The sequence below is a fragment of the Molossus molossus genome, unplaced genomic scaffold (assembly GCF_014108415.1).
Source record: "Molossus molossus isolate mMolMol1 unplaced genomic scaffold, mMolMol1.p scaffold_m16_p_22, whole genome shotgun sequence".
Lineage (NCBI taxonomy): Eukaryota > Metazoa > Chordata > Mammalia > Chiroptera > Molossidae > Molossus > Molossus molossus.
The window spans coordinates 25,010,546-25,023,336 of NW_023425358.1; the positions used below are offsets into that span (position 1 = coordinate 25,010,546).

The 12,791-nt window shown below is 54.5% G+C and overlaps 1 protein-coding gene across 2 annotated transcripts in view; it reads right to left on the bottom strand.

Annotated features, from left to right (window-relative positions):
• KIAA1671 (KIAA1671 ortholog) overlaps positions 1–12,791 on the bottom strand; it is a 130,968-nt gene that overhangs the window by 91,826 nt on the left and 26,351 nt on the right. Inside the window, exon 1 of one of the 2 annotated variants that reach the window (XM_036276882.1) lies at positions 332–614. The exons of the other annotated variant lie outside the window; for it this stretch is intronic. Within the exon in view, the coding sequence (XP_036132775.1) occupies positions 332–382 (51 nt within the window). The 5' untranslated portion in view covers positions 383–614. Of the gene's footprint in view, positions 1–331; positions 615–12,791 lie in introns of those variants that run through there. 2 annotated transcript variants of the gene reach the window in all.

Genomic DNA, 12,791 nt, shown 5'->3' on the forward strand with positions numbered 1-12,791 from the left:
CTTTTCACGCGCACACAAAAGCGAGAGGGATCTCGTTTCTGAATAAAGAGCAGCCCTTTACATCAAAGAAATGTCGCTGTCCGGACAGCTCTCGGACAGACGAACGCTGGACTTGTTTTTCCTGTTTGTTTTCTCCCCCAAGGCCACTTGTGACCACTGAGCCCAGGACAGTCAGGACTCCTGTTTGTCCGCAAGCCTCCGTCCCTCCCCCCCAACACCGCTCCTGCTTGGAACCTCCGCTGGGTAAGGAAACGGACACTGCTGGCCGGAGCCAGAAGGCAGACGGGGAGCGGGAGGGGAAGGAAGACGACACCAGCCTGGCCGCACTCACCCAGAGGTACCGCAGGAACTTCAGGAGGCTGGGGCAGTAATAGTACTCCATCCCTGGTGCCCGGGGTTTGCGGAGAGGCTCTCCTGCTCCCGGCTCTGCTCAGGAGCGGCGCTCTCCCACAGGGCTGGTCACAGAGGAATCGAGTTCAGGCGGCATGAATCATTCAGGGGCCGGCTGGCAGCCAGGGGACCAGCCAGACACCCTGCGCCCTGCTGATGGCCACAGAGGCCTCTGGGACAGGGAAGCTGCTCAGGTCCTGGAGCCCCGCCTGCAACATCCCTGGTGGCTAGGCCCGCAGGGCGGGTCCAGGGTCCCTCCTCCTAAGGCCGGTTATCTGGACCTTCAGGCTGCCTGGAGGTGCTGGGGGTGTGGCAGGGTTTCCAGCCATGTGGCAGGAAGAGCTAGGTGTGTGTGTGTGTGTGTGTGTGTGTGCACGCATGTGCACGCTACACGGTATGAGTGAGCATGTGAGTACCAGTGTGTGTGGTTCCTCCCCCAAACCACACATGGACGACGGGGAGGGCCCCCAGCTCCTTGCACAGAGAAGCAGCAAATCAGCTCAGGACCTGGTTGGGTCACACAGTCCCTTCTGGCCTCAGTTGTGTTCCTTCTACGCTGCTGAGCAGCCCTGGAAGGAAGGAACTGATTGTCCCCATTACACAGAGGGAGAAAACTGAGGCCCAGAGAAGACTAGGCTGGTCACAGCCACGCAGTGAGTTGGAGACCGACCCAAGGCCAGAATGCAGACCTCCGGGCCATGAGCCCTGGACTCTGCCCACTCCCGTGGGGCTGGGGGTGCTGAGGAAGGAGACCAGCTCTCGGAGGTACCACCTGCCTGCAGCATGATGGGGAGGTTGGGGGTAAGCACCCATTGTGCTTAGTCAGAGACTAAGAATGCAAATTATTGCTCCCAAGGCCAACCCATGGCAACCTTGCCTGGATGTCTCCTTCACAGGAGCACGGCTGTGCCAAGTCCACTGCCCTGAGCCTCAGTCGCCCCTTCTGTACAATGGGAGCGCGCAGCCCTGCAGTTCAGGTGCTGCGAACTGGGTGAGGTGGAATAATACACCTAGTTTAGTCCCCCCAGTGCTTCCACTGGGCAGCATCCTGCCACTGGCCAGACCAGGCAGCTCAAGCTCAGGAAGGCAGAGGGGTGTGTGGCTACTAAGCGGTGGGGCAGCCCCAGAGCCCCCTGTCAAGAGCCCCCCTTTCCGAGGAGGAAGAAGCAGGAGGGGTGCAGGCGCTCGGCGGAGGTGCCAGCTCCAGCCTGCAGCCCCTGAGCCCATCTGGGCTGCACACTTAGCCTCACACCGAGCACCGGCTGAGTAGCTGACAGGAAACCCACCGGACACGAGGAAGAAGCTGAGCTCAGCAGCTGAGGAAACCACGGGCAGCTTCAAAGCTCTGCAAAGGCCGGCCTGTGGCTTCCTCCACTCTCAGCCCACATCCAGCAGAGATGGGGCCAGCCACTCCCTGCCCGGCAGCACAGTCAGAGGCTGGGCCCTGCTCACTCCCTGCCCGGCAGCACAGTCAGAGGGCTGGGCCCTGCTCACTGCCCGGCTGACAGCACAGTCAGAGGCTGGGCCCTGCTCACTGCCCGGCTGACAGCACAGTCAGAGGCTGGGCCCTGCTCACTCCCTGCCCGGCAGCACAGTCAGAGGCTGGGCCAGCCACTCCCTGCCCGGCAGCACAGTCGGAAGGCTAGGCCCTGCTCACTGCCCGGCTGACAGCACAGTCAGAGGCTGGGCCCTGTTCACTGCCCGGCTGACAGCACAGTCAGAGGCTGGGCCCTGTTCACTGCCCGACTGACAGCACAGTCAGAGGCTGGGCCCTGCTCACTGCCCGACTGACAGCACAGTCGGAAGGCTGGGCCCTGCTTGCTGACAGTACAGTCGGAAGACAGGCCTTACTTGCTGACTGACTGGCTACTTGCTGACTGACTGGTTGATGGTACAACCAGAAGGCTGGGCCCTGCTCACTGACTGGCAGGCCCTACTGGCTGGCTGACTGGCTGACCGTGCAGTCAGAGGGTAGTCTTGGCTGGTGGTACAGCCAGAGGGCTGGGTGCTGTCCTGAAATCACAACCACAGGGTTGGGCCCTGTTCACCTGACAGTACAGTTGGAGGGCTGATCCCCTCAGGCTGGTGTTTGAGTGTGTGGGGGCTGTTGACTAAATAACAGTCAGGGCTGGGAGTTGGGCCCTGCTAACTGAGGGCCTAACTGCTATCGGAACAGCGACCAAGGTGGCCTTGCCGGCTGACATGCTGAATGACTGTCCACCACACAGGAGGCTCCCAGCAGTCCGACAAGGAGGACTGGGAGAGACGGTGGCAGGGCACACACGGGCACGCGTGGGGAGGGGGGCTGGTCTGAGAGTGAACCCTATCTGGTGGAGAGCCGAGAGGGAGCACAGAGGCAGGGAAACGGACGTAGGAGGAAGCAGGAGACAGATGGCCTGAGAAGCAGTCAGGGACAAAGAGAACAGAGCACAGTTGGGGAGAGAGCTGGACAGCAGGGCAGAGGGGTGGGGAGGAGACAGAGAGGAGACAGACACCCTGGCGCGTCCATGATGGAGACAGAGCCAACCCAAGACGAGGCGGTGGATGTGGGCAGATATCAAACCTCCGCTCTCCATGCCCCCTGGAGCAGAGCCCCCCAGGCTGGAAGTGACCCCTAACTAGTCTGGTTTCTCACTCTGACCGGCCCAGCCCACGCTGCCCCGTGGGGCCCTCGTCCACCCGGCCAGGGGAACCCCTGCATGCACAAATGTGACCCAGGTTCCCTCCACATGCACGTTGGAAGCCTTCCCCGGCTCCCCAACAAACGCTCCCTCCCACCACAAACTGGGCCCACCGTTCACCCTGGACCCCACACCAGCCTCGCCCCCACCTCCGAGCCACGCACCCTCCCTCGGGGCTTTTGCTCTCTAACTCCTTGAAGGCCGGCCCTCCGAAGGGTCTGTCCACCCAGAACCGATGAAGGCCACCTTATTTGGAGAAAGGTCTTTGCAGATGTAACTAAGCTAAGGATCTTGAAATGAGATCAACAGGATATGCTGGTCTGGGCCCTACGTCCAGCGAGCGCCCTGGTCAGAGGCCCCAGGGAAGACTCAACACAGAGAATGCCGCGGAGGGCAGGGGCAGGGCCTGGAGCAGCTGGGGCCAGCCCCCCCGGGCACAGCCTGGAGCCACCCGAAGCAGGAAGAGGCAGGAAGAGGCAGGAAGCATCCTCCCGAGAATCTCTGGAGGGACCACAGCCCTTGCTGACACTTTGGTTCCAGGCATCTGGTCTCCAGAACTGTGAGAGAATAAACATCTATTGTTTGCAGCTGTCAAGGGTGTGGGAGTTCCTGCTGGCAACCCCTTCCTCTTCCTCTGCTTCGCCCCTGCTCCTGTTGAGGTCCCCAGCGTAAGATCCAACCCTCCTGCCTTTTCTGCAGCCCCCCGGCCACAGGGTCCCATAGCACCTCTTCTGGGGAACGTCCTTGTCTCTGTACTTCTCCTCCAGTCTCTCCTCACGGGTCAGCTCCCCGAGGGTCCGCCCCTGGTCAGCCGGCTCCCACATCCTAACACGGCACCTGGCCGAGCCGGTCCTGGGACAATTCTTATTAACATCATTCCTTCACCCCAAAACAGACCGACTGCCCAAACGACCGTGTAAATCTACTCAGAGTGCTTAGCTCTGAGCATGAAAAAGATGGAGGTTGTTAAAACTGACATCGGCATTTACAAAAAACACAGATAGAACACTGGCACCCCCAGCCTCCCAGGGGTAATCCTGCTTGGGTGTTAGTTTTGGGTTGGGGGTAGAGGGAAGGGAGGTGCCAACACTTAAGCCTCAGAAGAACTGCATGTAGCGACGCGGTCCCTGGCTTCTCTCGGAGGCGCGCAGGATGGTCGTGCACGGGTCTGCACGCCTGCATGGGGTCAGGGCAGCAGCTGCACCTGTGTGTTTGGGGACTAGGTCCACCCCATTCCTCCCATTCCCGCAGCCCTGGCCCAGACCTCCAATCCTTGCAGGCACCTGAATGTCCAGCCCCCTGGGAACCCGAGCCGCCCGCTCATCGGTCGCACACTCCCTGCGTGCTGACTGGGTCCAGGCCCTGCACCAGGAGCTGGGCAGAGATGGTGCCGACACAGCCCCCACCCAAGATTGCCGGAGGGGGTCTGCTCAACCCCGTGTGCCCATCGTCCATCCGGGTGCACCCTGCCTCTTAGCTCAGAACTCAGTGCCCTTTGCCATGTGGCTTCCACGTACGGTCCCAGCCTTACCCATTCCTCAGCCATACAGGGACCCTCGGCCTCCCAACCTCGGCTCGGGCAGGGCCCCCTGCCAGGAGTGCCCTTTCCGTCTTTGGAAATTCAACCATCTTTCAGGACCAATGCAAACAGCACAGCCCCAGAGAGCCCTCTGAATAAGCATGAGTCACTGAGCCCTTCTTTGGATATATTAGGGTACCTGGAGTGATGAGAGCCTGTCTTCCCCAAGGGCTAGGTCACCTTGGAGGTCCCAGGGCCTGGCACACAGCCAGCGCTTAGTAGGTGCTCTGTGACCCGAAGGGCAGGGAGTCCCCCGTTTTCCTTGCAGCAGTCCTGCTGACAAGGAGACCACATCGGAATCGATGCCTCCATGACACACCCAGGGCAGACCTACTGTGTGCGTGGACGCCGAGCATCAGCCACCAGAAGGGGCCCACAGAACCATTCCCGTGCCCTGTCCTCTAGCAGCTGACAGTCCCGAGGACTCAGGACACAGGCAGAGCAGAAGGCTGTGCAAGGAGGAAACAGCCCTAGGGAGCGGACGGCATGTTTTGTAGAGACAGCCTGGGCACTAGTGAGGGTGCGGACGCCGCAGGCAGGCTGCCTGCAAGCAAATCCTTACCCCAGCACTAGCTAGCTGTGCAATACTGGGCTGGTTGTTTAACCTCTCTGTGCCCAGTTCCCTCAAGAAAATTAGGGGTGCCATGGCTGGTTTGGCTCAGCGGTTAGAGCATTGGCCTGCAGACCAGAGAGTCCCGGGTTCAGTTCCTGCTAAGGGCATGTACATCGGTTGCAGTTTGTCCCTGGCCCTGGTTGGGGTCGTGTGGGTGGCAACCAGTCGATGTGTCTCTCTCACGTCAATGTTTCTCTCTTCCTCTTCCTCCCTCTCTTCTTCCTGCTCTATCTGCAGATAAAAGCAAAAAAAAAAAAGAAGAAAGGAAAGAAAAAAAATTAGGGGTAACAACAGTGCCTGGCCCACAGGGTCACTGGGAGGGGAAATGAGGTAATACGTGTTCAGTGCTCAGAGCCCATATCTTAGCCATGACTTCCTGTTGTCTTATCAGTGTGCCACGCTGGCTGGCAGAGTCACAAGGAGAGGTCCATGCTGGGGCCGGCCCACCAGGACCAGGGGTTATCTACCCCAAACAAGGCACCTCTGAGCTCATCCACCAGGGCAGAGCCAACCCACAGGATGTTATCAACTGCAGGACGTCTGAAATCACTTAAAACGTACAAATGGGGAAAAAAGGCAAGACGTTTTTCATCCCTCTTGCCCAACCCGGTCCATTTCCGACCATGCCCGGTGGCAGGCAGGGGAGGCGGGGCAGGAAAGTGACCCAAGGACAAGGAGCCAGCCGGCACAGAGGACTGACAGGGTGCAGTGTGGCGGCACCAATAACGTGCTCGGGAAAGAAGCCAGACGTGAAGCCACGTGCCGCGGGCTCCCAGGGATAGGAAACATCCAGGAAAGGCAAATGGGGAGAGACAGCTCAGTGGTCCGAGGCCAGCAGGGGCTGGGGGCAGGGGAAGTGGGGAGGGACGGATGGGTTTCTCTCTGGGGTGCAACTTTGTAAATTTACTAAGAATTATTGAATCATACACTTAAAATGAGTGAATTTTTTTTTTTTTTGCATTTATCTTCAGATAGAAGGGGGGGGTGGGGAGAGAGTGAGAAACATCGACGTGAGAGAGACACATCGACTGGTTGCCACCCACATGACCCCAACCAGGGCCGGGGACAAACTGCAACCAAGGTACGTGCCCTTAGCAGGGACTGAACCCTGGACTCTCTGGTCCGCAGGCTAACGCTCTAACTGCTGAGCCAAACTGGCCAGTGCAAAAATGAGTGAATTTTATAGTATATACATTGTACCTCTATAAGCTTTGAGAGAGGTGGAGGACAATGAAGAAAGAGGAAGAGATGGAGGGGGAGGAGGAAGGAAAAGAAGAGGAGGGGAAAGGAGCTGGAGGAGGAGGAGGAGGAGGAGGAGGAGGAGCAGCAGGAGGAGACCTCCTTGAGACAAACGGGGGAGGGGTGGCCAGGGCAGTGCAGCTGCCCCAGAATGTCCCTACCTGTCAGCCCAGCAGCTCTGAGGTCCAGCTTGTAAAATGGAAAATGGCAAGAAACCTGACAGGTAACAGAGCTGCGTGACATGTGTGCCTACATCAGTGGCATGCATTAAAAACAATCCAAATGGTCATGAAAAACTTGGCCTTTTCTGGTTTAGAGTGAAGGCCCTAATGCAGAAGGGGTTAAAAACAGGAATGATAAAAATGCAAAGTTGAAAAGCGATCACCTCCATCCTGCCCCCTGGTGGTCACTTTTGAGCACTGCACAAGAAAACTGCCTTCTTTCATTTGGAAGGTAGGATGAGGTGGGGGGGGGGAGGTGGGAATGGAGGTGGGGTGGGGGTGGGGATGGAGGTGGGGTGGGGGTGGGGGTAGGGTGGGGGTGGGGGTGAGGATTGGGGGAACTACAGCTAGAACACCCCCTGGAGGACACTGGAGTCATTTCTGATGTCAACTGACTGCGGAGGCTTCCAAGAGTCCTGCCTGTGCCACCCGCCCACTATATGAGCCTAGGCCACTCACTTCCCTTCCCCGAGCCCCAGTTTCCCCATAGTTGTGGCAAGGATTCAGAGAGAGAACATCTGCCAACACCCCATGTGCTAAGCTGAATTCATATATACATATGGCTCCAACATGTAAGAATGGTGAGATTTCACCTTAAGATCATCAGTTTTGCTGGAAACACCAGAGGGCCAACCCCTCTGGGCAGGGACACGATGGGATGCGACAGCGCTTCCCTCCCTCCTCCCTGTCGGCCACAAAACTCCCGCCCCCCCGGCCGGCTTCTGGCTTCTGCGTGGAGCTCCTGCAACAGGGTCTCGGGGAAGTGCCTGCAAGTGTGGGTTCCGAGCTCCAGGTGACCCGGGCGCATGCCTGAGGCTGGGCCTTAAGGGATCCCCAGGTCAGGGAATTCCGAGGTGGATGGAGTATGACCTGGTGCTTGGAACTCTGCTCCCTCCACCTGACTAACTTCTCCTTATCCTCCCAAACTTCCTCTGTTTAGTAAAGAGGGGCCCCTCTGAGAACACGAGGGTCCACGCCCCAGAACTATGGGTCAAGGACGAGAAGTCACTGCTGCAAGACAGCTCTCAAGCTTCCCGGCCTTGCTTAGCCTGAGCCCTCCGCCCAGGTGGCCCTTCCTGCCTCCCTCTAACTCTCCTCCTTCAAGACCCAGCTCCGATCTGGCTCCCCCACACCCAAGTCTGTGGGGATGAATCACTCTGCCCTCCTGGATGCTGACCCTGCCACTCACTCCCTCATTCATTCAACAAACACTGACTGAGCATCAGCTCTGTACGGGAAGCACAGAGGTAAACAAGGAGTGAAGAACTCCAGAATCCGCATTCTCATCTGGGGCAGGGACACAAGGATCAGGAACCAAATGCATACTAAGTGCAGACAGAGGTTCGAGTTGTGAAGAAAGTGAACGGTACGATGGAATTATAAAAATGATGGGGGTGTTCATGAGAGTCAATAATGGGAAGGAAACAACTATCTATCAACCGACAACCGGAGAACCAAAACGTGTTCATATGAGGAGATATGATTCAGCCATTGAAAGCAATGAAGTACTGCCCATCCAGTGTGGCTCAGTGGTTGAGCGTGGACCCATGCACCAGGAGGTCACCGGTTCAATTCCCGGTCAGGACACATGCCCAGGTTGTGGGTCCAGTCTCCAATGGGGGGCGTGCAGGAGGCGGCCAATCAATGTTCTCTCTCATTGATGTTCCTCTCTCTCTCCCTCTCCCTTTCTCTCTCTCTAAAATCAATCAATAAAAAATATTTTAAAAAGAAAGAAAGCAATGCAGTACCACCGGGCCACAGCAAAGATGAACCTTCAACACACTGGACTAAGTGAGAGACGCCAGACACAAAAGGACAGATAGTGTCTGACTCCATTTACATGGGCCCTAGAAGAGACAAACCCAGAGAGACAGGAAGTAGAATAGAGGCTGCCGAGGGCCGGGAGGAGGTGGGGTTAGGGGGTGGCAGTTAATGGGTACGGCTTTCTTTTTGGGGGTGAGGAAAATGTTCTGAAGGTGATCGTGGGGATGGGTACAAGACTCCGAACATACTGAATTGTACCCTTTAAATGAGCCAATTGCAGGGCATGTGAATTATATCTCAGTAAAGCAGTTATAGTAAAAGGAGAGAGTCAAGGTGAAGAAAAATGTTAACTAACTGTAACTCTGTGTAGGTCATGAATATGAATAGTTCTCAAGGTGATACAAGAATGACTGGAGTTTGAGAAGCACCAAATGCGTGTGTTAGATCCTCTAAGCAAGCGCCACATGGGTTCAGATCCCAGGTCCACCACCTCCCACCGGAGTGATGTGGGCAAGTGATCCCACCTCTCTGGGTCTCGGCTCTGCCATCTGGGAAATGGGAACGAGAACAGTCCCTGCCTCGTGGGGTCTCCGTGAGAAGGAACCGAGCCCCATGCCTGGTACATCCTAGCGGGTTGATCAATGGCAGGATCACTGAGGAAGGGGTTGGGGATTGATTGCCAAGGGGAGCTTGGTTTCTTTGGGAGTCAGTGAAAATCTTTTAAAATGGACTATTCGATGGGTATGCAACTTTTTGAGTACAACACTAAAAGCCATTGAATTGTTCATTTTCAAAAGTGACAGGTGCACAACTCTTAACATACGACCCAGCAATCATGCTCCTTGGTATTTACCCAGAAGAGCTGAAAACAGCTCCGCACGAAACCCACAGAGATGTTTACAGCAGCTCTACTCATAATTAGTGGAACTTGGAAGAAACCAAGATGTCCTCCAGCAGGTGGAGGATAAATGAACACTCAAAGGAGGTGGTACCCTCAAACAATACAATACTACTCAGCGCTGAAAAGAAATGGGCTGTCAAGCCATGAGAAGACATGGAGGAAATGTAGAGAATACATGATTCCAACTACATGACATTCTGGGCGAATACTATGAAGCCAGGAGAAAGATCAGTGATTGTCAGGGGCTGGGGGGAGGGACAAACAGGCACAGCACAGGCTTGCTGGGGCAATAAAACTATTCTGCATGATACCATACGGTGGATAAATGTTAGGACACATTTGCCCAGACCCACAGGATGTACCACACCAAGAGGGGACCCTCGTGGAAACTGGACTCTGGGTGATAATGATGTTGATGTAGGTTCATCAATTGTAACAAATGTCCCACTCAGGTGGGGGATGCCGATGATGGGAGAGGTGGGTGCTACCTCCTTCCTTCATTCCACACATAGGTGCTGTGTGACTACTAAGCACCAGGCACTGTGCTCGGTGCTCCCTGCCTCTCAGAGCCTCCACTGGGTGACAGGAGGACACTGCCTGTGACAGTGGGTGTGCTGGGAGGGAAGACTGGGGGTCAGGGGTCCTTCTTTAGTCATGGCGCCAGGGAAGACCTCACTGAGGGTGTCATTTGATCTGAGAGATGACTGGAAAAGAGGGAATTGGAGAGAGAGGAACATGAGGAGGGGATCTGGAGAAGAACAAATAGCATGTGCCAAGGTCCTGGGGTAGAAACACACCTGGCATATTAAGGGAGCACTCTGAAGGCCAGTGTGGCTGAGTGGAGTGAACATAGGACATGTGCTAGGAGAGGAGGTCACATGGGTGGCCAGGGGCCAGGCCAGACACAGTCTTGTAGGTCACCGTGTGGACATTAGATTGGATCCTGAGTACAAATGGAATTTTATCCTCCAGAAACAGCTATGAATCTGACTTCTCTCCCGCGCACAGTAGGGGCCCAGCAAATGTTTCTAGAATGAATGATAAGTCTACCTAGATCCTTAACTACTAGCTCCTGCTCAGCAATTGACAGTTTCCCAGTGTCTTTCTCATCTACGCACGACTGCCTGTGAGGGGCACCGAGCGGGACTCTCTAGCCCATTTCACAGATGAGGAAAGTGAGGCTCAGGGAGATAGAATCTGGGTCTGGCGGGGCTTCTCCCTGGTTCCTGAGAGTGTCTGTGTGTATACATGTACAAAACACACTGTGTGCACCCTGGCAGGTGGCAAGGGTCTAGACCGCAGCAACCTCACCAGGGCGTGGTGGCCCTCTAGTGCGTTTCAACTATTTGTGACAAGTGAAAGAAGTAATTTGGAACATTAGCAGCTAATACTTGATGTGCCCATATGTTAAGGATGTACTTCATACAAAAATATGAGAATCAAGATTATCCCAGTACTGGCATCATCTTCACCCAGTGGCATTTCAACATAATTCCCCAAGGAGGGAAAACAAAAGGGCGAGATCATTGCCACCCTCTGGGCCTCTGATTCCTCACCTGTGAAACGGCAGTGCATTGTGGGACTGGATGGGTTAACACCTGGAAAAGGTTACCATGCTCCACAATGTCCTCCCAGCTCCCAGGGGACACAGTGCCCACAGACCTGTGCATGTCCACTATGGGGCGCTCATGCGCCAGTTTACCCGCCATGGCCCTGTAGGGGGGCTTTGCTAGGGGAGCAGGTGTCCCTGTCATCCCTGGCCTCCTGCCAGCTGGCCGGCTCCCAGCTGGGGGCCATCAAAGCCTTACTCCCTGGGGAGCCCACAGTGCCCCGGGGCTCCAGTGGCCCAAATGAAACAAAACCCAGCCAGGCAGGATGCCATCCTCCTTCCAAATCCTTCTAGATACAAGGGATGTGTCTCTGGGCCAGGATACAGTACAGGTGTTCCTGTTTCTTCACTGTGTGTCCTCAGGTCAGTCACCTCCCCTATCTGAACCTCAGGCAGTGAGGTTAAATAGGACAAAAATACCAGGAAATGGTATGGCCAAGACTCAGAGGGGCCCAGGCCTCAGTTTTCTCATCTACAAGATGGGGACAATAAAGTCCCATTCCTTGGGGTTTGTGAGGACTAAATGGGATAACTGGATAATGTTTGTCCAGCACTTAGCACAGTGTCTGCCACACAGAAACTCAACATAGCACACAGAGTCACAGTAATAATAATAACGCTCACGTAGTGTCTCTTACAGAGTGACACCCACTAGGTGTCAGGCACTGCTCCTAGTGACTTATACGCATTAATTCATCTAACCTCACTGCATTTCTAACATAGAGGGCCTCCTATTACCCTTGTTTTACAGATAGGGAAACGGGCATGGAGATAATTAACCCACTCAGGGTCATGCAGTTGGTAAGTAGCAGAGCTGGGATTCAAACCCAGGCCATCTGGCTTCAGACATGTGCGTTGTTCTGTACATATATTACACTTCAATTTTAAAAATTATTTTCCAGGCAACAAAAGGAAAAGCAGTTAGATAACTGCTCTTCGGTAAATTAAAAAATCTTTATGCATCAAGGAACGCTATTGAGACAGTAAAAAGACAACCCACAGCCCTGGCCGGCTTGGCTCAGTGGTTAGAGCGTCGGTCCACAGACCAGTGAGTCGTGGGTTCGATTCTGGTCAAGGGCATGTACCTCGGTTGCGGTTTGTTCCCGGCCCTGGTCGTGTGGAAGACAACCAGTCGATGTGGCTCTATCACATGGATGTTTCTCTCTGTCTCTCTCCTTCCCTCCCACTCTATCTGATAATAAGTAGAAAAATATCCTCAGAGGAGAAATAAAAAATAAACAAAAAAGACAACCTACAGAACAGGAGAATATATTTTCAAATCATGTATCTGATAAGGAATGAGTATGCAGAACTACAGAATGCTCCTACAACTCAACCACAGAAAAACAAACAACCTGATTCAAAAACAGACAAAGAAGATGCACAACTGGCCAATAAGCACAGGGAAAGACCCTCAGCATCACTAGTCATTAAGGAAATTGCAAATCGAATCCATAATGAGATACCACTTCACACTCATTAGAATGGTTATTTATTTATTTTTAAGCAGAGAATAACAAGTATTGGCCAGGATAAGAAACTGGACCCCTTGTGCATTGCTAGTAAGAATATAAGAGTGAAGCCACTGGGGGAAAAGTTCTGGACATGGATGGCGGTCATGGATGCGTGATGTGCATGTACGTAATGACTGTATTTTTAAGCATGCTGAAGAGTATGGTTAAAATGGTAAATTCTGTTATGTATATTTAACTGCAGAATATTTTTTTAATGATATTGCCCAGATTACTACAACAGCCTCCCAGCTGGTCTCCTGCCACCAGCTCATCCTCCACC